Genomic DNA, 27,348 nt, shown 5'->3' on the forward strand with positions numbered 1-27,348 from the left:
CTACCGTCAATGTGTAAAAGCTGTGACGGTGTCGCTGGTGCTCAACATCAGCTCCGAGGCCCTTCAGTGGAAGTGATGCTGAGCCCCATGGTAACGACACGGCTTTGTAAATGTAAATCCTCAACGAGCTAAACTGTAGTAGTATGTTCAACAAGAAAAGATGCAGTTAGCACTTTTGGCCAGTAGGAATTATTTCATTGCAACACGCACGCATCTTATTATAACCCTGTAATACCTGCAGCCCATGTCAGGGAAGTGAAGAGTGAATTAATAAACATGTTAATAATTCACGAGTGTCTTAGTTGTTATTGTGTTAGTGTGTGTTTAATACTGTGATACAAGCACATAACTAGAATGTGTTGTTGTCTGTTCACACTTCTATGCTTTATCTTGGCCAGGTCGCAGTTGTAAATGAGAACTTGTTCTCAACTAGCCTACCTGGTTAAATAAAGGTGAAATTACATTTGTATTTTTTTTTTTTAATGAGTCAGTCCTCCAAAGTGAGTGTATCTGGATCACCAGGCAGGCACGCTGTACTAAAGTAGGCTAGCAAACAGTTGTGTCAAACCTTTGGCCAATTTGGCCAATTTGCTGCGAGTTCATATTATCACATGCAAATTAGTTTTGTTGCCAACTGTTGCGGCAGATTTGCAGCGACTTGTGAACTTCTGGCAAACAATTCTGGGAAACTAGTGGAGAACATTCTACTGTTTGCCTCAAACTCAGTATGAATATGCAAATTAGATCAGTTTGTTTGGTTACTGTGTGTTAACAACATTGTATCTACATAAACCATATCACTTAAAACTTTAATGAACTTGCTTCTCACAGAGAACACAGAAAATAATAAATGTACTAAATATACTAAACAACATGTATTGAATGTCAACAGATAAACAATAAATCCAATACAACTTGAAATCATCAGCATGCTAAGGAAGTAAATTTGATTTATAATATGGGTTACATGGCTCTCTGAAATGAAAATGGATGACACTCCCTTGAGCAAAAATATATTTTACCTAACTGTATGCTTGAAAGAAAAAACAAGTGACCCACCCCATACTCAAAATAATAACTAAAACATAAAGTGGATGGCAGAGAGCATGTCTACCATTTACCCTCACTTATTGGACAGACGAAAGCCTTAGTTCTGCAGTTTTAGAAACAGTTTTTTGCCCTGTAAGAATGAAATGGGAATGCATTCATTTTAAAAGCGCACAGGGCTGCGGGCCAGAAGATTGTGGGTTGTGTGGAAAGGAGTACAGTAGGGGTGGAAACATTTCTATTACAGTAAAAGCACTGCAATAATCTATCATTGTTTTTGCAAGTCTGAGAAAAAATTGCCTTTAATTTTTTTTATAGCTATTACACGTAATTTTACATATTAGCAGAATCTTACAGGTCAATAATTATTATTATTATAAAAAATAAAAAAAATTAACCTTTATTTCACCAGGTAGGCCAGTTGAGAACAAGTTCCCATTTACAACTGCGACCTGGCCAAGATAAAGCAAAGTTGTGCAACAAAAACAACAACATAGAGTTACACATAAACAAACGTACAGTCAATAACACAATAGAAAAATCTATTTATAGATGCAAATGTAGAAGATTAGGGAGGTAAGGCAATAAATAGGCCATAGAGGCGAAATAATTACAATTTAGCATTAACACTGAGGTGATAGATGTGCAGATGATGATGTGGCTATACTCGGCCTTGTCTTAGGATGGAAAGTTGGTGGTTGAAGATATTCCTCTAGTGGTGTGGGGCTGTGCTTTGTAAAGTGGGTGGGGTTATATCCTGCCTGTTTGGCTCTGTCCGGGGGTATCATCGGATGGGTCCACAGTGTCTCCTGACCCCTCCTGTCTCAGCCTCCAGTATTTATGCTGCAGTAGTTTATGTGTCGGAGGGCTAGGGTCAGTCTGTTATATCTGGAGTATTTCTCCAGTGTCCTGTGTGAATTTAAGTATGCTCTCTCTAATTCTCTCTTTCTCTCTTTCTTTCTTTCTCTCTCTCGGGAGACCTGAGCCCTAGGACCATGCCTCAGGACTACCTGGCATGATTACTCCTTGCTGTCCCCAGTCCACCTGGCCGTGCTGCTGCTCCAGTTTCAACTGTTCTGCCAGCGGCTATGGAACCCTGACCTGTTCACAGAACGTGCTACCTGTCCCAGACCTGCTGTTTTCAATGATCGGCTATGAAAAGCAACCTAACATTTACTCCTGAGGTGCTGACCTGTTGCACCCTTGACAACTTCTGTGATTATTATTATTTGACCATGCTTTTCATTTATGAACATTTGAACATCTTGGCCATGTTCTGTTGTAATCTCCACCCGGCACAGCCAGAAGAGGACTGGCCACCCCTCATAGCCTGGTTCCTCTCTAGGTTTCTTCCTAGGTTTTGGCCTTTCTAGGGAGTTTTTCCTCGCCACCGTGTCTCTACACCTGCATTACTTGCTGTTTGGGGTTTTAGGCTGGGTTTCTGTACAGCACTTTGAGATATCAGCTGATGTAAGAAGGGCTATATAAATACATTTGATTTGATTTGATGTGCAAGTAGAGATACTGGGGTGCAAAAGAGCAAGAAGATAAATAACAATACGGGGATAAGGTAGTTGGGTGTGCTATTTACAGATTGGCTGTGTACAGGTACTGTGATCGGTAAGCTGCTCTGACAGTTGATGCTTAAAGTGTTACGGGTGGGTGTTGCTATGGTGACCAGTGAGCTGAGATAAGGTGGGGCTTTACCTAGCAAAGACATACAGATGACTTGGAGCCAGTGGGTTTTGCGACGAATATGTAGCGAGGGCCAGCCAACAAGAACATGCAGGTTGCAGTGGTGGGTAGTAGATGAGGCTTTGGTGACAAAACGGATGGCACTGTGATAGACTACATCCAGTTTGCTGAGTAGAGTGTTGGAGGCTATTTTGTAAATTACATCACCGAAGTCAAGGATCAGTAGGATAGCCAGTTTTACAACAGAATGTTCGGCAGCATGAGTGAAGGAGGCTTTGTTGTCAAATAGGAAGCCAATTCTAGATTTAATTTAGGATTGGAGATGCTTAATGTGAGTCTGGAAAGAGAATTTACAGTCAAACCAGACACCTAAGTATTTGTAGTTGTCCACATATTCTAAGTCAGAACCGTCCAGAGTAGTGATGCTAGTCGGTCGGGCGGGTGCGGGCAGCAATCGGTGGATGAGCATGCATTTAGTTTCACTAGCATTTAAAAGCAGTTGGAAGCCACGGTAGGAGTGTTGTATGACATTGAAGCTCGTTTGGAGGTTTGTTAACACAGCATCCAAATAAGGGGCAGAAGTATTCAGAATGGTGTCGTCTGCGTAGAGGTGGATCAGAGAATCACCAGCAACAAGAGCGGCATCATTGATGTATATAGAGAAAAGAGTCAGCCAGAGAATTGAACCCTGTGGCACCCTCATAGAGACTGCCAGAGGTTCGGACAACAGGCCCTCCGAATTGACACACTGAACTCTTTCTGAGAAGTAGTTGGTGAACCAGGCAAGGCAGTCATTTGAGAAACCAAGGCTGTTGAGTCTGCCGATAAGAATGTTGTGATTGACAGAGTCGAAAGCTTTGGCCAAGTCGATGAAGACGACTGCACAGTATTGTATTTTATCAATGTCGGTTATGATATCATTTAGGACCTTGAGCGTGGCTGAGGTGCACCCATGCCCAGCTCGGAAACCAGATTGCATAGCGGAGAGTTTCGAAATGGTCGGTGATCTGTTTGTTAACTTAGCTTTCGAAGATTTTTAGAAAGGCCAGGGCAGGATAGATATAGGTCTGTAACAGTTTGGGTCTAGAGTGTCTCCCCCATTGAAGAGGGGGATGACCGAAGAGGGGGATGAGCTTTCCAATCTTTAGGGATCTCAGACGATATGAGAGGTTGTACAGGCTAGTAAATAGGGGTTGCAGTGCAGTGGGCAGCTGGTAGGAGGTGCTCTTATTCTCCATGGAGTTTAGTGTCCCAGAACTTTTTGGAGTTTGCGCTACAGGATGCACATTTCTGTTTGAAAAAGCTAGTGTTTGCTTTCCTAACTGCCTGTGTATATTGGTTCCTAACTTCCCTGAAAAGTTGCATGTCGCGGGGGCTATTCAATGCTAATGCAATACGCCACAGGATGTTTTTTTCCTGGTCAAGGGCAGTCAGGTCTGGAGTGAACCCAGGGCTATATCTGTTCTTAGTTCTACATTTTATGAATGGGGCATGCTTATTTAAGATGGTGAGGAAAGCACTTTTAAAGAATAACCAGGCATCCTCTACTGACAGAATGAGGTCAATATCCTTCCAGGATACCTGGGCCAGGTCGATTAGAAAGGCCTGCTCGCTGAAGTGTTTTAGGGAGCGTTTGACAGTGATGAGGGGTGGTCGTTTGAACGCGGACCCATTATGGCCGCAGGCAAGGAGGCAGTGATCGCTGAGATCCTGGTAGAAGACAGCAGAGGTGTATTTAGAGGGCAGGCTGATCAGGATGATATCTATGAGGGTGCCCGTGTTTACGGATTTAGGGTTGTACTTGGTAGGTTCCTTAATAATTTGTGTGAGATTGAGGGCATCTGGCTTAGATTGTAGGACGGCCAGGGTGTTAAGCATATCCCAGTTTAGGTCACCTAACAGTACAAACTCTACAAACTGTTGATGGAATTTACATGTTTAAATTAATGATTAGAATATTCCACCCTGAAACCATATAAATGTATGAAATTGATTAGAATCATAAAATTATTATTAATGATGTCACACCCTGACTTTAGTAATCTTTGTTTTCTTTGTTATTTTGGTTAGGTCAGGGTGTGACATGGGTGATGTATGTGTTAGTCTTGTCTAGGGGTTTTGTATGTTTATGGGGGTGTTTCCTATCTAGCTGTTTTTGTAAGTCTATGGTTGCCTAGATTGGTTCTCAATTAGAGGCAGCTGTCTATCGTTGTCTCTGATTGGGAACCATATTTAGGCAGCCATATTCTTTGGGTATTTTGTGGGTGATTGTTCCTGTTACCAGTGTTCCTATGTGTTAGTGGTCACGTTACGGGACTGTTTAGTCTTTGTTGATTTTTGTCGGTTTATTGTTTTGTTCGTTGTTTAAGTATCCCATTAAAATATGGATTATCATCACGCTGCATTTTGGTCCTCCTCTCTTTCACCCGAAGACACTCGTTACAAATGATGTGTGTAGTTTTAGTCAGTAAAATTATAATAAATGATGTGTGTAGTTTTAGTCAGAATTGGGGTAAAAAAATAAAATTGTACAATATACAAATCAAATCAAATGTATTTATATAGCCCTTCGTACATCAGCTGATATCTCAAAGTGCTGTACAGAAACCCAGCCTAAAACCCCAAACAGCAAGCAATGCAGGTGTAGAAGCACAGTGGCTAGGAAAAACTCCCTAGAAAGGCCAAAACCTAGGAAGAAACCTAGAGAGGAACCAGGCTATGTGGGGTGGCCAGTCCTCTTCTGGCTGTGCCGGGTGGCTAAGATGTTCAAATGTTCATAAATGACCAGCATGGTCAAATAATAATAATCACAGGCAGAACAGTTGAAACTGGAGCAGCAGCACGGCCAGGTGGACTGGGGACAGCAAGGAGTCATCATGTCAGGTAGTCCTGAGGCATGGTCCTAGGGCTCAGGTCCTCCGAGAGAGAGAAAGAAAGAAAGAGAGAAAGAGAGAATTAGAGAGAGCATACTTAAATTCACACAGGACACCGGATATAACAAACTGACCCTAGCCCCCCGACACATAAACTACTGCAGCATAAATACTGGAGGCTGAGACAGGAGGGGTCAGGAGACACTGTGGCCCCGTCCGATGACACCCCCGGACAGGGCCAAACAGGAAGGATATAACCCCACCCACTTTGCCAAAGCACAGCCCACACACCACAAGAGGGATATCTTCAACCACCAACTTCCCATCCTGAGACAAGGCCGAGTATAGCCCACAAAGATCTCCGCCACGGCACAACCCAAGGGGGGGCGCCAACCCAGACAGGAAGATCACATCAGTGACTCAACCCAGACAAGTGACGCACCCCTCCTAGGGACGGTATGAAAGAGCCCCAGTAAGCCAGTGACTCAGCCCCTGTAATAGGGTTAGAGGCAGAGAATCCGAGTGGAAAGAGGGGAACCGGCCAGGCAGAGACAGCAAGGGCGGTTCGTTGCTCCAGATCCTTTCCGTTCACCTTCACACTCCTGGGCCAGACTACACTCAATCATATGACCCACTGAAGAGATGAGTCTTCAGTAAAGACTTAAAGGTTGAGACCGAGTTTGCGTCTCTCACATGGGTAGGCAGACCATTCCATAAAAATTGAGCTATAGGAGAAAGCCCTACCTCCAGCTGTTTGCTTAGAAATTCTAGGGACAATTAGGAGGCCTGCGTCTTGTGACCATAGCTTATGTGTAGGTATGTACGGAAGGACCAAATCAGAGAGATAGGTAGGAGCAAGCCCATGTAATGCTTTGTAGGTTAGCAGTAAAACCTTGAAATCAGCCCTTGCCTTGACAGGAAGCCAGTGTAGGGAGGCCAGCACTGGAGTAATATGATCACATTTTTTGGTTCTAGTCAGGATTCTAGCAGCCGTATTTAGCACTAACTGAAGTTTATTTAGTGCTTTATCCGGTAGCCGGAAAGTAGAGCATTGCAGTAGTCTAACCTAGAAGTGACAAAAGCATGGATTAATTTTTTGCAATGTTACGTAGATGGAAAAAAGCTGTCCTTGAAACAGTCTTGATATGTTCTTCAAAAGAGAGATGGCATAACTACACATTTTGGAGTGTCCTTTTATTGTCCCCAGCACAGTGCCATAGGTGCACCTGTGTAATGAACATGCTGTTTAATTAGCTTACTGATATGCCACACCTGTCAGGTGGATGGGTTATCTTGGCAAAGGATATGTGCTCACTAACAGGGATGTAAACACATTTTAGGAGTAATTCGCTTTTTGTGCTTATGGAACATTTCTGGGATCTTTTATTTCAGCTCATGAAACATGGGACCAACACTTTAATTATTGCGTTTATATTTTTGTTCAGTATTAAAGACAGAAATTTGTTAAACTCTCCATATAATTATCCAATGAAACAAATGCAAACAGATGCAAGCCTATGACTACTGGGACAGCCTACAGTTCCATTGAACTTCTCTAACATCATTGCACGATCCTGGAGCTGTCCTTTCAGCACCACGAAGGGCGCTCCAATCGCTTTAAATGACATCTCATCAAGATCTGTTGCCTACGCCTAATAGTCATACTGTAACGGCTTTCTTCCTGGGATTTACATTTACTATGTTAGTCCAGGTTGGTGAGGCTGTTTTGAAAACCACGTGGAGAGTCTGCACTTTCTCTTCAAATGTTAGCAATTTGATGATTAATTTGATCATTTCAAGTGAGGCCTTAAGATGTGTCACTGGCGTTCATGGGTTGTAACCCTATGTTATTTTCCAATCATTTCGTTGTGAAAATATTTTTTTTTTTATTCTGTTCCACTGTTCCGACCAGCAAAATAAAGTTCTGAACCGGTTTGAACCCCAAAAAAGTAACGGTTTATATCGTTGCTAACTCTTCCTTTTTAAATCTCTGAAATCAATAATAATTAAAAAAAGGCATTTAGCTCAACATTAAATTACTTCACCAATCAGTGCAGATAGAGCAGCTTGCTGTGGAGCGGGCAAGCTATTAGCATGAATTAGACAGACGAGTGTAGGGTGCGAGATGCGAGTGACATTTTGCGGGTTGCGAGAGACAGAGAGAGGGTAGAGGAGGCTTGGCTTGAAGCTTTGGGCATCTTGTTGTTATGACATGCATTATATTATTAGGCTCACAGAACTATACCTACAGAGGAGCGGCTTCTATGAAATAACTGAATGTCTTTGAACTTCCTAGAGTTAGCTTAATGTTGGACCAGCCAGCTAACAAGCATGTGTGTGCAGAGCAGCACCAGAATTAAAATAAAAACACGTCTTACCTTTTTGTAGTTAATAAATCCAATGTGAAACGTGATAACTATAGTTTCCTTAACTAGCATTGAAAAGGTTAATCCATTCTTCTCTAATAAAAAAACTCCCTAATTTCTGAATCACACTACTTGACCAGTGGTTCCCAACCAGGGGTACTAGGATGGGTGTACTTGGCCTATCCACAGGGGTACTCCAGGCAGAGCAAAATTCCGTTGGTGGTACAGTAAATGAAAAAGGCTGGGAACCACTGTACTAGACCATGCTTCGGAGGGGCAGGTTGCCTACACACGCACAGGAAAAGATTTTCAGCAGGCAGGCAGGCATTTATTTATTTAATGTGGAAAAAATATCGAAATACATTAAGCTGTAATATATGTTGATTCATAATGTTAAGGGGTTTTAACTAAAAAAATAAGTTCAATCATTTAAAAAAGTTGGCTGGTCAAAAAGCCACCATTTTTGAAGAAGACCCAGGACTACCTCATCATAAACCTATTTTCAATGATCCCATAATTATAAATCCACAAACAATTTGGCTCTACAGGAATTTTATAACTACAAATCATCCATCTATAGACGAGGTGTACATTTTATTTGAATGTGAAAGTGAATGCAACATTTTTGATAAGCTTAAAGTGCCAAGTTTATTATAAATTGACTGTTAATTCTATGGGCTGCAGCTCTTGAATCCTTGGTCTCTCTGTGTTGTCAATAACTCTCCTCTGCCTCCCAATTTTTTTTGTGCAGAAATCTCTGAAGTTTTCTCCCACAAAGAAGAAAAGGAACGGGTCCAGGCAGCTGTTACCCGCTGCAAGACAGAGCGTTACCACGGCAGCCTTCCGAATCCCCTGGAGGTAGCTGCAAGAATCCTCACAGCCATTTAGTTGAACATTCTGCTCTGCTGCCAGGAAGAGGGTTCGCACCACATGATAGGGCAGGAAGCAGATCAGGAAGATGCAGAGACCGAGGATGACAAGGGCACAAGACTTTCTTGTAGAGGGCTTCCTCATCCCCTCCACCCCAGCCCTACACTGCCTCAGGCTGAGCAGCACACATATGTAGCAGACAGAGATGACAGTGAAGGGCAGGGCAAAGCCCACCACCAGGGCAGCACGGTTCAGAAGAATGATGGTGCCCAAGCTGCTGCCCAGCTCCAGACAGCGGGTCTGCTCTTCCCCCTCCTGGATAGTCCCAATACTCAGTAGGGGTGTAGAGGCCAGGGACACAAATATCCAGATGAGTAGACACCCTCCCCAACCACAGGATCCACCCTCCAGACTCATGAAGGTGTAGGGGTGTGATACAGCTAGGTAACGGAGGACACTCAGGGCCAGCAGGAAGTAGACAGAGCCATACATGTTGATATAGAATACGTAGGAGACCAGGCGGCAGGTGAGGTCCCCAAACGGCCAATGGGAGTCCAGCAGGTAGTATGCTGATCTCAGGGGCAGAGAGCACACCAGCATGAGGTCAGACATCAGCAGGTTCACCATGTACAGGTTGACCATGGTGATGCTCCTCCTCCTCCTGTACATGCTCAGAAAGACCCAGAGGGAGGCACTGTTGGCTATTAGGCCCAGGAAGAAGATGAGCAGGTACGTAGCAGGAAACACACTGTGCTTGAAGCTGTCGATGGGACAATCACATGTCAGATTACTCATCCCTGACTCCAGACTCATATTGTCTGTGCCTCCAGTTAGACCTTTGAATAAAGGGAGGGAGACAAAGGTATGGAAAATGTACTGCGTGTGCTGGAAGGTGAAAAGACAGCAAGAGAGACTGAAAAGTGAAACTAACACTACATTATGTTGAGGCATTTAATTACGTTCCTCTCCTCTTCCGATGCTGCCTGTATACATTTTTACAACCACTAGAGAGGCATAAATAGAGGGCATAAATAATCACTTTACTATCATATGTTCTGGTTACTTTACAAAACTGACCAACAGTATGAGTGATAGAAAAATAGGTTTACCAATGGGACATTTTCAATCCATGTAAAAATCTAACAAAAATAGCCAGAGCCAATTTACAGGAAGGATTTTTCACATTTTATTACAAGTCCACATCAATATAATGTTGATGCAGAAAGTAAACAGCATAGTAGGTCAATTTCCACAACAACTAAGTGTGAGGCTCAACTTCTCCGCTGTTTTGGTCCCGTGGCTACCATGTTCAATTTCTAGTAGAACAAAAATAAACATGAGAAAGTTGACAGTACCTCTCTCCGTGGTCCAATACTGTTGCATCCTTGTCATCAGTCCAGTGAACCCTGTTGAATCAGTCTTCTGATGGCCGTGTCCACTGAGAGATGTGTGTCTGTTTAGAGGAAGCCAAAGAGAAATGAGTGCAATCACTTTACCTCTACAATGCCTTCAGTGTTCACGCAGGGCGTGACTTCCTCTGCTGTCTCACAATTCTACCACTGCTGTAAAATAGTAAAGTAGAGTACAGATACTGTACCCTAAAAACTACTTAAGTAGTACTAGTATTTTTACTTAAGTACTTTACACCACTGGTAGAAAGCCAAAAAAAAGGGATAATAAAAAGGGATAATAAAAAGGAATAATAAAAAGGAATAATAAAAAGGAATAATAAAAAGGAATAATAAAAAGGGATAATAAAAAGGGATAATAAAAAGGGATAATAAAAAGGAATAATAAAAAGGGATAATAAAAAGGAATAATAAAAAGGAATAATAAAAATGAATAATAAAAAGGAATAATAAAAAGGGATAATAAAAAGGGATAATAAAAAGGAATAATAAAAAGGGATAATAAAAAGGGATAATAAAAAGGAATAATAAAAAGGAATAATAAAAAGGAATAATAAAAAGGGATAATAAAAAGGGATAATAAAAAGGGATAATAGAAAGGGATAATAAAAAGGGATAATAAAAAGGAATAATAAAAAGGGATAATAAAAAGGAATAATAAAAAGGGATAATAAAAAGGAATAATAAAAAGTAATAATAAAAAGGGATAATAAAAAGTAATAATAAAAAGGGATAATAAAAAGGGATAATAAAAAGGATAATGAAAAGGAATAATAAAAAGGGATAATGAAAAGGAATAATAAAAAGTAATAATAAAAAGGGATAATAAAAAGTAATAATAAAAAGGGATAATAAAAAGGGATAATAAAAAGGGATAATAAAAAGGGATAATAAAAAGGAATAATAAAAAGGGATAATAAAAAGGAATAATAAAAAGTAATAATAAAAAGGGATAATAAAAAGTAATAATAAAAAGGGATAATAAAAAGGGATAATAAAAAGGGATAATAAAAAGGAATAATAAAAAGGGATAATAAAAAGGAATAATAAAAAGGAATAATAAAAAGGGATAATAAAAAGTAATAATAAAAAGGGATAATAAAAAGGGATAATAAAAAGGGATAATAAAAAGGAATAATAAAAAGGAATAATAAAAAGGAATAATAAAAAGGAATAATAAAAAGGGATAATAAAAAGGGATAATAAAAAGGAATAATAAAAAGGGATAATAAAAAGGGATAATAAAAAGGAATAATAAAAAGGAATAATAAAAAGGAATAATAAAAAGGAATAATAAAAAGGGATAATAAAAAGGGATAATAAAAAGGATAATGAAAAGGAATAATAAAAAGGGATAATGAAAAGGAATAATAAAAAGTAATAATAAAAAGGGATAATAAAAAGTAATAATAAAAAGGGATAATAAAAAGGGATAATAAAAAGGGATAATAAAAAGGGATAATAAAAAGGAATAATAAAAAGGGATAATAAAAAGGAATAATAAAAAGTAATAATAAAAAGGATAATAAAAAGTAATAATAAAAAGGGATAATAAAAAGGGATAATAAAAAGGGATAATAAAAAGGAATAATAAAAAGGGATAATAAAAAGGAATAATAAAAAGGAATAATAAAAAGGGATAATAAAAAGTAATAATAAAAAGGGATAATAAAAAGGGATAATAAAAAGGGATAATAAAAAGGAATAATAAAAAGGAATAATAAAAAGGAATAATAAAAAGGAATAATAAAAAGGGATAATAAAAAGGGATAATAAAAAGGAATAATAAAAAGGGATAATAAAAAGGGATAATAAAAAGGAATAATAAAAAGGAATAATAAAAAGGAATAATAAAAAGGAATAATAAAAAGGGATAATAAAAAGGAATAATAAAAAGGGATAATAGAAAGGAATAATAAAAAGGGATAATAAAAAGGGATAGTAAAAAGGGATAATAAAAAGGAATAATAAAAAGGGATGATAAAAAGGAATAATAAAAAGGAATAATAAAAAGGAATAATAAAAAGGAATAATAAAAAGGGATAATAAAAAGGGATAATAAAAAGGGATAATAAAAAGGGATAATAAAAAGGGATAATAAAAAGGAATAATAAAAAGGGATAATAAAAAGGAATAATAAAAAGGGATAATAAAAAGGGATAATGAAAAGGAATAATAAAAAGGGATAATAAAAAGGGATAATGAAAAGGAATAATAAAAAGGGATAATGAAAAGGAATAATAAAAAGGGATAGTAAAAAGGGATAATGAAAAGGAATAATAAAAAGGGATAATAAAAAGGGATAGTGAAAAGGAATAATAAAAAGGGATAATGAAAAGGAATAGCCCAAAGAGGCCGAGATGCAAAAATAATATACATAATTTAATCCACGTAAGGTGCAAAAAATAAAACAAAATAGACTGTATAAAATAAATAATACAAATATTGAGATACAGTTGAAGTTAGAAGTTTACATACACCTTAGCCAAATACATTTAAACTCAGTTTTTCACAATTCCAGTAAAAATTCCCTGTTTTAGGTCAGTTAGTATCACCACTTTATTTTAAGAATGTGAAATGTCAGAATAATAGCAGAGAGAATTATTTATTTACGCTTTTATTTCTTTCATCACATTCCCAGTGGGTCAGAAGTTTACATACACTCAATTAATATTTGGTAGCATTGCCTTTAAATTGTTTAACTTGGGTCAAACTTTTCGTGTAGCCTTCCACAAGCTTCCCACAATAAGTTGGGTGAATTTTGGCCCATTCCTCTTGACAGAGCTGGTGTAACTGAGTCAGGTTTGTAGGCCTCCTTGCTCGCACATGCTTTTTCAGTTCTGCTCACAAGTTTTCTATAGGATTGAGGTCAGGGCTTTGTGATAGCCACTACAATACCGAGACTTTGTTGTCCTTAAGCCATTTTGCAACAACCTTGGAAGTATGTGCTTTGTCCCCATGTGCAGTAGCAAACCATAGTCTGGCTTTTTTATGGTGGTTTTGGAGCAGTGGCTTCTTCCTTGCTGAGCGGCCTTTCAGGTTATGTTTTTTTACTGTGGATATAGATTATTTTGTACCCCTTTCCTCCAGCATCTTCACAAGGTCCTTTGCTGTTGTTCTGGGATTGATTTACACCAAAATATGTTCATCTCTAGGAGACAGAACGCATCTCCTTCCTGAGCGGTGTGACAGCTGCGTGGTCCCATAGTGTTTATACTTGCATACTATTGTTTGTACAGATGAACGTGGCACCTTCAGGCGTTTGGAAATTGCTCCCAAGGATGAACCAGACTTGTGGAGGTCTACAGTTTTTTTTCTGAGGTCTTGGTTGATTTCTTTTGATTTTCCCATGATGTCAAGCAAAGAGGCACTGAGTTTGAAGGTATGTCTTGAAATACATCTACAGGTACACCTCCAAATTGACTCAAATTATGTCAATTAGCTTATCAGAAGCTTCTAAAGCCATGACATCATTTTCTGGAATGTTCCAAGCTGTTTAAAGGCACAGTCAACTGTTTAAAGGCACAGTCAACAAGTGTATGTAAGCTTCTGACCCACTGGAATTGTGATACAGTGAATTATAAGTGAAATAATCTGTCTGTAAACATTTGTTGGAAACATTACTTGTGTCGTGCACAAAGTAGATGTCCTAACCGACTTGCCAAAACTATAGTTTGTTAACAAGAAATTTGTGGAGTGGTTGAAAAACAAGTTTTACTGACTCCAACCTAAGTGTATGTGAACTTCTGACTTCAACTGTATATTGTATGTAACAACAAATAAAAGTACTTATACAATTGCTCAGAGAAAGAGATTTAGTTTAACAAGTAATAAAAATAAAACATTTTTAAAAAAGTTGTTCTAAATGATTTGATCCCCTACTCAAGCACCCTCCCCCTGCTAGGCTAATGACACAGAGCCTTTTTCTAAAATGTTTTATGAGGTTGGAGAACACATTGGGAGGGACCTTAAACCATTCCTCCATACAGAATCTTTCCAGATCCTTGATATCCTTTGTCTGTGTTTATGGACTGCCCCCTTCAATTCAAACCCCAGGTTTTCAATGGGGTTCATGTCCGGAAACTGAGATGGCCATTGCAAAATGTTGATTTTGTGGTCAATTCACCATTTCTTTGTGGATTTTGATGTGTGCTTGGGGTTATTGTCTTGCTGGAAGATCTATTTTCGGACAAGTTTCATCCTCCTGGCAGAGGCAACCAGGTTTTTGGCTAAAATGTCCTGGGGCCTCATTTATCCAAGGTGCGTGAGGGACAAAAAAATACTCTAAAACTTAAGTGCGCCAGTCTCCTGACATGACTGATTTATTCCTGCTACGCAACAAATATTAGGCTACCATTTATCCGTCGCTCATTCAATAGCCAACCAGTGGTAGGGTAACAACGTGAATTCAACAACAACAAAATCACCAGGTCATTTAAATTGATGACTTTTTGCAAATCCAATTCGTTTCCCAGGTTGATTTAACGTCATCACATTGATGGTTTGGGTTCAAATGACGTTCCTACTGGGCGCATACGTCAATTCCATGTCTATTCCCCGTTGCTTCAACATAATTTTGCTGAAAGGATGTGGAAACATTGATTTAACCAGTGTATGCACAGTGGGTTGATTCAACCAGTTTTTACCCAGTGATTTGATTTATTTGGATCCCCATTAGATGACGCCAATGGCAACAGCTATTCTGACTGGGGTCCGAAATATAATGAAAAATACACTACAGACAAAATACTCTACATACATTTAAAAACATGTAGTTTGCGTGCATCTATCAGTTACACATACATGTCAGTACATACAACAAGTAGGTCACATGGGGGAGAGGCGTGGTGCCATGAGGTGTTACTTTATTTGTTTTTTGAAACCAGGTTTGCTGTTCACTCGCGCTGTATGAGATGGGAGTTCCATGCACTCATGGCTCTGTAAAATACTGTACGTTTCTTGGAATTTGTTCTGAACCTGGGGACTCTGAAAAGACCCCTGGGGGCATGTCTGGTGGGTTAAGTGTGTGTGTCAGTGCTGTGTGTAAGTTGACTATGCAAACCATTTGGAATTTCCAGAGTCGATGCCCCCCCCCCCCGTAAAAATAGAATTAGCATAATAAAATAGCCCCATAAATATGTCAGTTTAAGCTAGAGATGTTTTTGCAATGGACGCGTCTCAAACCACCACATCCGCTGATGTCGCACTTCTGCATCTGCGGTGAAAGGTGACAGAGCTAGAGTGGTGTTTATCATACCATAAGACATCCCGTCTGTATCGTCTAAGCGGTTTGGCCTACAAAACTATTATGACCTCTCTATGGAAAGATGAGACTCATGAACACGATGGTGTTCTCCGTTTTTGCCACAACCGCCACAAGGGTCTTGGGACTCGTCTGACTCGTCTACAGTACCAGTCAAAAGTTTGGACGCACCTATTAATTTAAGGGTTTACCTTTATTTATACTATTTCCTACATTGTAGAATAATAGTGAAGACTTCAAAGCTATTAAATAACACATGGAATCATGTAGTAACCAAAAGAGTGTTAAACAAAACAAAATATATTTTAGATTTTAAATTCTTAAAATTAGTCACCCTTTGCTTGATGACAGCTTTGCACAGTCTTGGCATTTTCTCAACCAGCTTCATGAGGTAGTCACCTGGAATGCATTTCAATTAACATGTGTGCCTTGTTAATTTGTGGATTTTCTTTCCTTCTTAATGCATTTGTGTTGTGACAAGGTAGGGGTGGTATACAGAAGATGGTCTTTTAGCAAATAAGGCTAAGTCCATATTATGGCAAAAACAGCTCAAATAAGCAAAGCGAAACAACAGTCCATCATTACTTTAAGACATGAAGGTCAGTCAATCCAGAAAAACTTTGAAAGTTTCTTCAAGTGCAGTCTTAAAAACCAGCAAGCGCTATGATGAACCTGGCTCTCATGACAGGACCGTCAAAGGAAAGGAAGACCCAGTTACCTCTGCTGCAGAGGATAAGTTCATTAGAGGCAACTGCACCTCAAAGCCCAAATAAATGCTTTACAGAGTTTAAGTAACAGACACATCAACATCAACTTATGTATCTTCGTATTGCTACTGCTGTATCAAAGGAATTATATAAGTGAGTCTCAGAAATGGCTAATATATGAATGTAATCTGATGTTAGCAAGTTATTGATTTTATGAACCTTATTTCTAAGGCAACATATTAATATGGGCTATTTTTAGCCCTTTCCTGGGTAGCTTAGAGATAAACATATAGAAAGAGCAAAGCGAGAAGAAAAACAATTCATCAGTCCATTAATAAGTTGGTGCATGTAAGTGTGTGTGTGCTGCCAGACCTTTGAGTCCAGAGGGCCCTCAAGTTCATCCTAGGTTCTGACTATTCAACATACTCGGTGGCCTGCCAAACCCTACAGATGAGATGTCTGAAATGTTCTCTCAAGCTGCAGGGTTCAAACAAATTCTCCAGCTGGCTGCCACCTACAAGGGATAAGCAACCAGGAGTAAGGAAAGTGCAGGACGAGCAACTACTGGAGATCAGATGTACTGAATGCTAAAAAACAAAACCATCCTTATTTAGGGTTTTAAACAGACACTAGCTAGATAAGGTACTTTTTATTGAGTTTCTCTTTTAATGTTCTTATGTAAGATGCACTGCAATTCAGTTTTAGTTATTGTAAACTGCCAAATTGCTCCATTGTGGCACATGTATTTGTGTTTTTCTTCCGTTTGATTAAACCTTAATTTCTGACTGTAACCATAAAATAAAGTAATAACCAAGGCAAAAAAATCACCATAACAAAAACCACACAACATTTGACAAAACAAATGAACAGATTTTTATTATAGGATCAGAGAAAGACAATTACACCATTAAATCACATAGGAAAACCTTTTCCAAGGCAGAATATTTATTTAAAGCCCCCAATGCAGTCTTTAAATTGAATAAATCAGTGTTCATCATGAAAATAACTCCAAAATATATTTTGTATAATTTATTTCCCTGAGCCTCATTTTGCCATTGAAATGTTCAGTCTGATCATGTGGGTGTGTTGATACAAATATAAAATATTTACATACACAGCCCTTATTGACAGATAGGATCGTCTACACTCTGGAGCCTACCCCGCTTACCCTTCTAAAGTAGGAGGATACATATGCAAAGATGATTGGTTATTGGCAGAATAATCAGATCAGATTGTAATGTCATGATATGGACCAAAAACTCAATCCCACCTGAATAGACTGAAATTCCAGGCATTTTCTTTCAAAAAGCTCTTAAACTAAAAGGGCATTATCATAATTTTCACAATTTCAGAGTGTTATTCCAACCCCAGTGTGGAAACACATAAAAACTGGAAAATCAAATGTTTTACTGCACTGCCCCTTTAACATAATATCTTTGCTATAGAATCCTCAAACTCAACTCTGGACCTCAAAGCCAGTTCCACTGCTTGTTTTATTGTTTCCTCTAATCAGGGACTGATTTAGAACCTGGCGCACCAGGTGCATTCAATTAATGATTAGGTAGAACAGAAAAGCAGCAGGCTCTGGACTTCGTAGGGTAAGAGTTTAATAATAATAGGGTGGGTACTTACATTTGTCCTATTTCACACATGTACATAGTGAATTTTTTTGCATATCCTACTCCTCATAAGACACCCTCAGAAAGTGGCTTCACAGCTAGGGATCAGCCATTAATGACGGGGATTCGAACCAGCAACCTTTCAGTTATTGGCCCAATGCTTTAACCACTAGGCTACCTGCCACCATATACATTCATTTTCAATGTAAAATAAAGGAAATCCTTAATGGAAATGTTTCATCTATCACCCCTTTGGGGGGGATTAAGTACCCTCTATAGTTACTGCGGTTAGACTAGAGTGGCCTCTAGTGGAACGGGACTGAGGCTAGAGACGTCTCTCCTGCCTCACAGCATGGGTTTCTTAACGGAGTCTGTCAAGGCTGGTGTCTGATTGGTGACCGTGGCAGTCTCTGTCACTTCAGTTTTTCTACTGGTCAAAATGGTCTGGATGCACATTGTAAGCTGTCGAGGAGAGTAAGGGAAAGATGCAGGGTTAAGTAGTTACAAAGGAATATCAAAAGCAGAAAGAAAATTAGAACAATGTTGTTGTTGACAATTGAAGCTTACTGATTGTTGTTTTGAGAGAAGGTCATGATATAAGGCTCGCCTTCGCTCCCGCTCCTTGTCATTGCTGGTTTTCCAGGTCTGGGCCAGGACTTTCACCTGCTTCTCATCTAGACTTGGGTTATCGTGCCACTGTAAAAACAAGTCACATGTCATCGTAATGCACATTACATTTTCTCCCACACATTACTTCAGGGAGACATAATTATCATATTAACGTAATATAATACGAGGGACTAACCAAGCGCAACACATAGTCATCCATGGAGAGGTTTTTTAAGGAATGCAGGGACTTGATGGCCTCGCTGACCTTGTCACGGCTGGCATTAATCATGTTCTGTCATTCAGGAGAGAGACGCATTCAAATGTTGATGTGAGAGGCATCTATCTATTGAGAGACAATCTCAAACATAAACTTTAGAGAAAAGCAACTCATTTCCACACAGGTCTGGTGGGGAGACAAGGCTAATACCTTCAGCTGCTCATTAGTCTTCTTGTACAGGGATGACAGACTGTTGGCCATACGAGAGGTGGAGGGGCTGGGAACGTTGGTGCTGCTGAGTGCTGCCTTATTCAAGAAGAATGCACCCTTCGTAGAGGAGAGATAAACATACACCTGTTTTTACACACCATGCATATATCATTACTACTTTACTTCTATATAGACGAGAATTCAAGTAAGGATGTTGATTCAATTGATTTCAATTGATTCAAAACCATAATTTCTCAGTGTTCATAGGCGAGAGCAGGAGAGAGTGAGATTACTAGAGGCTGCTCACCACGGTCTATGAAAACATATTTAGCTGTTTTGTCAGATAATGTGTGTAGGAGTTCCTCTTTACCTCTGCCTCGTACTCAGCCCAGGCAGCTTTGCGGTCGGCCTCACTGAGCTCCTCCTCCTCTTTGTGGTCCAGCAGGGACTCGTGTTCATGGTATCGGACAATCTGCTCCTTACAGATCTGCAGCAGCTCTGCCAGGACGATGTCCTGGGAAACAGACACACAATGTCAATCCCTACTAAACTGTTGAAGTAAAAATACTAATTCACCCTTCGCCAAGCCCTAGAATTTTGGTTAACCAATAACAGCGCTCCAATGGACAGAAACTGTCGTCATGTCCAACACCTCAGACAAGCTTACATTTAAATCGTATGAAAGCCAATGAGGGCTATGGCAAAAACAGTTATTTATTTACTTTTTATGGCTAAATAATTGAACAATTTACCAGGAGTACTTGCTACTGTGATTTCTGAAATGCAGAGCCTGTTGCGGAGTATTTTTCAAATCCGAAATTATACTTGTGTTACATTGTTTGATAGCTCAGCAGGTTAGCTAGCTCTCAGTCTCATTGACTACCAAACGTTTCTAACGTTAGCTAGCCACTTAATACACCTTGTTAGCAAGTTATGAGTGGTATTCATAACATTGCTATTGACATCAGGATACGATTTGAGAGCACTAGTTAGCTCCAAAAGTGTATATACAGTTGAAGTTTACATACTTAGGTTGGAGTCAATAAAACTCGTTTTTCAACCACTCCACACATTTCTGGTTAACAAACTATAGTTTGGCAAGTCGGTTAGGACATCTACAGGCAGATTATTTCACTGTATCATAATTCCAGTGGGTCAGAAGTTTACATACACTAAGTTGACTGTGCCTTTAAAAGCTTGGAACATTCCAGAAAATGTCATGGCTTTACAAGCTTCTGATAAGCTAATTGACATAATTTGAGTCAATTGGAGGTGTACCGGTGGATGTATTTCAAGGCCTACCTTCAAACTCAGTGCCTCTGCTTGACATCATGGGAAAATCAAAAGAAAGGTACCACGTTCATCTGTACAAACAATAGTACCCAAGTATAAACACCATGGGGCCACGCAGCCGCGCATCCGCTCAGGAAGGAGACGCATTCTGTCTCCTAGAGATGAACGTACTTTGGTGCAAAAAGTGCAAATCATTCCCAGAACAACAGCAAACGACCTTGTGAAGATGCTGGTGGAAATGGGTACAAAGGCATCTATATCCACAGTAAAACGAGTCCTATATCGACATAACCTGAAAGGCTGTTCAGCAAGGAAGAAGCCACTGCTCCAAAACCACCATAAATAAAGCCATGGGGACAAAGATTGTACTTTTTAGAGAAATGTCCTCTGGTCTGATGAAACAAAAATAGAACTGTTTGGCCATAATGACCATCATTATGTTTAGAGGAAAAAGGGGGAGGCTTGCAAGCAGAAGAACACCATCCCAACCGTGAAGAACAAGGGTGGAAGCATCATGTTGTGGGGGTGCTTTGCTGCAGGAAGGACTGGTGCACATCACAAAATAGATGGCGTCATGAGGGAGGAAAATTGTGTGGATATATTAAAGCAACATCTCAACACATCAGTCAGGAAGTTAAAGCTTGGTCACAATTGGTCTTCCAAATGGACAATGACCCCAAGAATACTTCCAAAGTTGTTTAAAAATGGCTAAGGACAACAAAGTCAAGGTATTGGAGTGGCCATCACAAAGCCCTGACTTCAATCCTATAGAAAATTTGTGGGCAGAACTGAAAAAGCATATGCGAGCAAGGAGGCCTTCAAACCTGACTCAGTTACACCAGCTGTCAAGAGGAATGGGCCAAAATTCACCCAACTTATTGTGGGAAGCTTGTGGAAGGCTACCCGAAACGTTTGACCTCAAGTTAAACAATTTAAAAGGCAATGCTACCAAATATTAATTGAGTGTATGTAAACTTCTGACCCACTGGGAATGTGATGAAATAAAAGCTGAAATAAATCATTCTCTCTACTATTATTCTGACATTTCACATTCTTAAAATAAAGTGGTAATCCTAACTGACCTAAAACAGGGAATTTTTACTAGGATTAAATGTCAGAAATTGTGAAAAACTGAGTTTAAATGTATTTGGCTAAGGTGTATGTAAACTTCCGACTTCAACTGTAGCTTTGACTGCATATGCTGATGGTGAATTCAGAGCTATTCAGTGGCTAGCTACACTAAAGCATAATTTCACCAGGTTCCCGTTAAGCAATTTCCATGACATTTCACCACAACATACACAATGTCTCCTGATGAGCAAGGGGTAGTCTGTGTTAAATGTCATTGTGTATTAGAAACACAGTTTGAGAATATTGTGAGGTGATTTCTTGAATGGGGAATTGAGCTTCCCGGGAAAATGTTGTCAGAGGTTGCAACATTAACCAAGGTAGGTGGGGATTAGCAAAGGGTCAATTGAGAATTTAATGGTCTTGTGTGTTTAATTTGTAGCTTTGGTCACCTTGGGCAGCAGGGGTGTGATCCGCTTGCTCTTCTTCTCAGAGTTGGGGTCATCCAGCAGGTCTGGCTCAAACATGTAAAGCTCTGTCAGTTCAAACAGAGTGAAGTGTCTCTGTATCTGCTGCTGGTCCACCACCCGGAACGATAGAGATTGCTTGGCCACCTGCCGGTCATAGATCTTCTCCTCCATGGTGCCCTGGAAAGAATCAGCAATTTAATATCAGTGATTACAGAATTAGTCACATCCAAAATTGTCACCCTTGATAAAGATGAGCAAAAAAAATATGTATATATATTTTTTAGCGATACTGTTCTAATACAATTGCTGAGAAAACTATTTCTTTACCAAGTAATTAAAAAAAAAAAAAAGTGTCAAAATTATTGCCACCCCTATTTTCAATACTTTGTGCACCCTCCCATTGTGAGGATAACAGCACTTAACCTTTTTCTATAAAGTTTTATGAGATTGAAGAACACATTGGGAGGGATCTTAGACCATTCCTCCATACAGAATTAACCTTCGGTCTGCCCTCTTCAACTCGAACCACAGGTTTGAGATGGCCAATGCAAAATGTGGATTTTGTGGTCAATTAACCATTACTTTGTGGATTTGTGTGTGTGCTTAGGGTCATCGTCTTGCTGGATGATCCACTTGCGGCCCACTGTCAGCCTCCTGGCAGAGGCAACCAGGTTTTTGGCTAAAATGTCCTGATACTTGGTAGAGTTCATGTCATGATGCCATGGACCTTAAAGGCGTCAGCATGCATCAATTCGGCTGGCGCCTAGCCGACCTGAGCTATCCAACCTCAGCTAGCCGAACCAAATGAGTGTGGTCACATATTCCCTTAAAAAACCTTTGCATGAAAAACAAGAAAAAAGCAGCAGGCAATAGTACTGTTTGTCCATCTTGAGATGCCGTAGCCAGTATACACTTCCACAAATTAATCAGAATTAATCTCTCAAGAAATCTGTCATTAATTTTGATGTTTAAGCAGAAGTGATCTTAGCCGCACAATTTTGCATCTGACTAGGATGTTTGGTGCAATATTTCTCAAGTGAAAAAATTACAAAAGGCACTTCATTAAGGAATACCTACTGTTGACCAATCGCCGACGAGGGGGTGTATAGACTTCAGCTACCTTGAGAAAAACAATGTGTGCTCGAACAGCCGAAAGAACACTTGCCGAAGTCCAAAACGAACAAAAACGTCACAAAATGCCATAATATATGCACTAACTGTTCCGTCTGGGAAGCATGCGGGCGCCACAACAAGTGCCTCAGGACCAGTGGAAATAAAACAGCCCCTAAGATCAAAGATCCACCACCATATTTTACAGTATGTATGAGCTGTAATATTATCTCATCGGACCATAGCACCTGGTTCCAATACAACAAGGCCGTTCAGCTAACTGAGTGTTCACATTTATTGGTTGCCCTCAATAAAGGGCTTTTTTATGACAACACTTCCAAATTGCCTATTGACATGGAGGTGGCGTGCAAATGTAGATTTGGAGCCCAAGATGCAACCAAGTTCTCAGCTCTCCAACTGTGGCCCTTGGACTTTTCTGTGCCTCCGGAACCATCTTCCTCACTGTGCGTGGGGACAAGGTACACTTGGGTCCTCTACCAGGAAAGGTTACCACTGTACCAGTGGTTTTAACCTTCAAAATGTTTTGCCCTAATAGTGAGTGATCTCTCCCTCCGCATCTCCTTAGTGACCTAGCCAGAGCCGGGTCATGAACCTGATCAAAATTCTCTGTAGAGACCTGCTTGCGCAGCGACGCTCCCCATCCAACCTGACAGAGCTTGAGAGGATTGCAGTTGAGTGGGAGAAACTCCCCAAATACAGGTGTGCCACGCTTGTAGCGTCATACCCAATAAGACTCAAGGATGTAATCGCTGCCAAAGGTGCTTCAACAAAGTACTGAGTAAAGGGTCTGAACACTTATGTGAAATGTCATTAACATTTGAGACTAACGTAACAAAATTTGGAAAAAGTCAAGGGGTCTGAATACTTTCCGAATGCACTGTACACGTCAACCCCCAAAAGGTTCTAGCATCAGGCAGGTCCATGACTACACAAGTGAGAGGAACCAATTAAGTTCCTGCCTAACAGATATGTATTGGCTGTCTAGAGGTGTAGAAGTTGACCCCCGCCAAGGAGGAGGTTATAAATAAATGTGCTTGTGTAATCATGCTTCGTCTTTGCAGCTGCATGAACCAGTGGGTGAATAAACTTGGTTTGAGCTTTATCTAGTCGTCTGTTTTAGTTTTTACTCTTTTTGTTCAGAACCTAACATGCATGTTACCACATTTTTATACCCAGTGAAACAGGAAGCCATGAAAGGCCACAATACAGTTCCTTGACGCAAGGCACCACAGACTGAAATGACATTTTTGCATCTACAGTACCTATCAATTTTTAGATTTGTTGGTATTTTGGCCCATAAATATGAGTATTTTCAGAAAGTGAACAAAAATTACAAAATCTTCATGAACATGTATATTTTATTTTAGAGAATAGAGAATGTAACAAACTGGACTATGTAGTAACTTACTTTGAAGAGATGGTGATTGGGTCTAAATAGATGTTTGGTCGTCTAAATTCAGTGTACTTGTCTTTAACTGCCATTTACCGAAAGTCAGACTCTTCCCACATGCCAACTCATTTTCCTCAGTGTCACAAGAATCAACATTCACCAGACTGTGTGGTTATCCTTGGATATATTCAAGACTTGATTATTGTTGATATGTTGTCAATTTGTTATTCTAAGTAACATTTTGTTTTGAAAAATTTGCCAAAAATGCATTTATGTACTGGAGTGTCTTAACAAAATGAAACTAAAATATTTACGCAGACTTAATCCAGTGTCCTGAAAAATGGATTTGTGGGATATGCAAATGGTCAATGTCGGATGCAAACCTCGTAACTCAAAGTGGTGATTTTCATTATTATTTTTTTTAAATAACTTGAATCGATACAATTGGTTCCCCTTCACGTGTATGAAAGTTTCAGGACCATTTTACCTAAATAGTTATGCCGACTTAATCCAGTGAACCAATTTTTTTTGTGGGATATGCAAAAGGTGCATATTTAATGAAATATCACCTAATTTGCGTATATATTTTTAAAGTATTATGCTTATCTACATTCAACTGGTAAAAGTTGACTGTGATATGATTGAGAAAAAAATCCCCTATTAGGGCGTGGTGCCTGGCCTTTAAATTTAAATAGTAGAATGTTAATGCAGATCACATTGATTATATTTATAAGAATCATTAGGGGTACCAATAATTTACCTTATTTTATTTTTTATTAACAGAATCTCAGACATTTTTTTTTTTGCATACAATATAGCTCGTATTTGTATATATTTATTTATTTTTTGCTAATCTTATCAACAATTTTGGATGTGACTATATGTAAAAAACACAAAATGTGTCCCACAATCATATTACAGAAGATGGGGTGCATATGAGATGTCATTACCTGTGCCAAGAAGCGGTAGACAAACACTGCCTTCAGCTGGCCAAAACGGTACACCCTGAAGATGCTCTGGATGTCATAGGAGGGGTTCCACGAAGCGTCAAAAATGATGACCCTGTTAGCTGCTACCAGGTTGATCCCAAGGGACCCAGCTCTTGTTGAGATGAGAAACAGACGACCTCTGAAAGTAAATTGGTAAGAAATGAAATCAAAGGAGTGAGTGTGAGTAGAATCTTAAACAGACCATCTAAAGAAATCACACTGTCTACAGTTACTGATGCTTTGTCATGAATAATAAAATACTAGTGTTATGCTACATACTGTGTTGAGGTTTGGCACAGTGAAATTTGAGATGTAGAATAGTACAGCAGTCAGAGACGTACCGCTCATTGGTGGCATCATTGAACTCTTCAGCCCATTTCTTCCTGGATGTGGCACTGGTGGACCCATCAATACGGTAATAGTCAATGTTTCTGATCCAGCTGCCATCACCTACAGTTTGGAAAAGGAAACAAATGACACAATTATAGACTCTCTGAAGAAAACAATTGTTTTGTAACACTATAACATATGTTTGAATATGTGAACAGCCAATGGGAACCGTACCTTTGTATAGGGATGATTGTCCGTTGTCTTTGGCTTTGTTAGCGAGGTCCAAGAAATCTTCAATCATGTCTAATGAGATCAAGGATTGACTAAACACCAACCTGTGAATATACAAACAAAAATTGACGAAGGTTAATTCAACAAATCTGCTCTATAAACCTCTGGCTAACTCGATACTTATTTTTTAAAATACCCCCCCGGTGCCTGAATGCATTTCTCAAGCACACTTACAGTTTGTCGTCCAGTTCCTCTGCCATTCGGAGAATCTCAAACAGCAGCACCATCTTCCCTGAGTGTCCCAGGATGGTGGCGTCAGAATCACTCAGCATTGACTTGTACCAGTCTGCAGCCGGACTGTCAGGCCTGAAACTGGTGGACGCTCTCACCGCTGAACACAGAGCATACAATATCACCACTGACCTCACATGAATATATTCACCTTATATTAATGACTTAATTGTAAATCATTTAAAATGTTCTATTGTAACACAAGAAGCTAATGTAAAATAGACGGTAAAGTAATTTCCTTAATTTAAGAGAGACTACTACCATCTACCACTGGAACCAGTGGCCCTGCTCGCTGGTCTCCTTCCACATTGACACCCTTTGATGAGCTGTTCCACACCATGATCACTTCCACGTCATTGCTTTTATCATCAGCATTACGCAATTTTCCCTTGTTCTCCTTCTCTTTACTGAGTGGGACAAAGGAAAGGACGAAAGGCAACAATCTATTATTTGCATGAGATTACCTTTTGATGGTGAGACATAACCCACTTCAAGCATCACACTGTCGTAGTAATTAAGGAGCTCGGCAGACATTACGCAGTTAACGCAAATGCTAAGCAACGCTGTACGTGAATGCTGTTTTTTGTCACAAAATGAACAGCTCCTTGCAGTATGAAGTCCTGGCACCTATGTTGCTTGCTACTCACATTTGTGCAACGCAAATTTTGAAACGCAATGTATTATTCCTTACATTGAGATGGTGGCAGTGTTGTGTAGATGAGGCTGAAACAACTTGCTTAGTTCCTGAGCTGATCTATAGGCTATGCATCAAAAATAAGTAGTCTATTTTGCAACGAATATACACTGCTCAAAAAAATAAAGGGAACACTTAAACAACACAATGTAACTCCAAGTCAATCACACTTCTGTGAAATCAAACTGTCCACTTAGGAAGCAACACTGATATACAATAAATTTCACATGCTGTTGTGCAAATGGAATAGACAACAGGTGGAAATTATAGGCTATTAGCAAGACACCCCCAATAAAGGAGTGGTTCTGCAGGTGATAACCACAGACCACTTCTCAGTTCCTATTCTTCCTGGCTGATGTTTTGGTCACTTTTGAATGCTGGCGGTGCTTTCACTCTTGTGGTAGCACGAGACGGAGTCTACAACCCACACAAGTGGCTCAGGTAGTGCAGCTCATCCAGGATGGCACATCAATGCGAGCTGTGGCAAGAAGGTTAGCGGTGTCTGTCAGCGTAGTGTCCAGAGCATGGAGGCGCTACCAGAAGACAGGCCAGTACATCAGGAGGCGTGGAGGCCGT

General features: G+C 39.7%; 2 protein-coding genes across 3 annotated transcripts in view; both read right to left on the bottom strand.

The window, feature by feature from the left end:
• Positions 1-8,098: 8,098 nt before the first annotated feature.
• On the bottom strand, positions 8,099-10,442 carry LOC110533808 (cysteinyl leukotriene receptor 2-like). The gene is made up of 2 exons (XM_021618335.2): positions 10,207-10,442; positions 8,099-9,687 (listed from the first exon to the last, which is right to left on the bottom strand). Exons 1-2 carry the CDS (start codon positions 10,241-10,243, stop codon positions 8,633-8,635), a joined length of 1,092 nt encoding a protein of 363 aa, XP_021474010.2. The 5' UTR covers positions 10,244-10,442; the 3' UTR covers positions 8,099-8,632.
• Positions 10,443-17,079: 6,637 nt separating this feature from the next.
• LOC110533809 (transcriptional regulator ATRX) overlaps positions 17,080-27,348 on the bottom strand; it is a 46,360-nt gene continuing 36,091 nt past the window's right edge. For both annotated transcript variants that reach the window (XM_036990206.1, XM_021618336.2), the window contains 11 exons: positions 26,340-26,485; positions 26,022-26,178; positions 25,791-25,891; positions 25,568-25,676; positions 25,188-25,365; positions 21,699-21,893; positions 19,256-19,399; positions 18,886-19,002; positions 18,655-18,750; positions 18,417-18,545; positions 17,080-18,311 (listed from right to left, as the gene is read on the bottom strand). In XM_036990206.1, coding sequence (XP_036846101.1) covers positions 18,195-18,311; positions 18,417-18,545; positions 18,655-18,750; positions 18,886-19,002; positions 19,256-19,399; positions 21,699-21,893; positions 25,188-25,365; positions 25,568-25,676; positions 25,791-25,891; positions 26,022-26,178; positions 26,340-26,485 — 1,489 coding nt within the window. In that variant the 3' untranslated portion in view covers positions 17,080-18,194. The remainder of the gene's footprint in view (positions 18,312-18,416; positions 18,546-18,654; positions 18,751-18,885; positions 19,003-19,255; positions 19,400-21,698; positions 21,894-25,187; positions 25,366-25,567; positions 25,677-25,790; positions 25,892-26,021; positions 26,179-26,339; positions 26,486-27,348) is intronic.

Source organism: Oncorhynchus mykiss, chromosome 10 (assembly GCF_013265735.2).
Source record: "Oncorhynchus mykiss isolate Arlee chromosome 10, USDA_OmykA_1.1, whole genome shotgun sequence".
Lineage (NCBI taxonomy): Eukaryota > Metazoa > Chordata > Actinopteri > Salmoniformes > Salmonidae > Oncorhynchus > Oncorhynchus mykiss.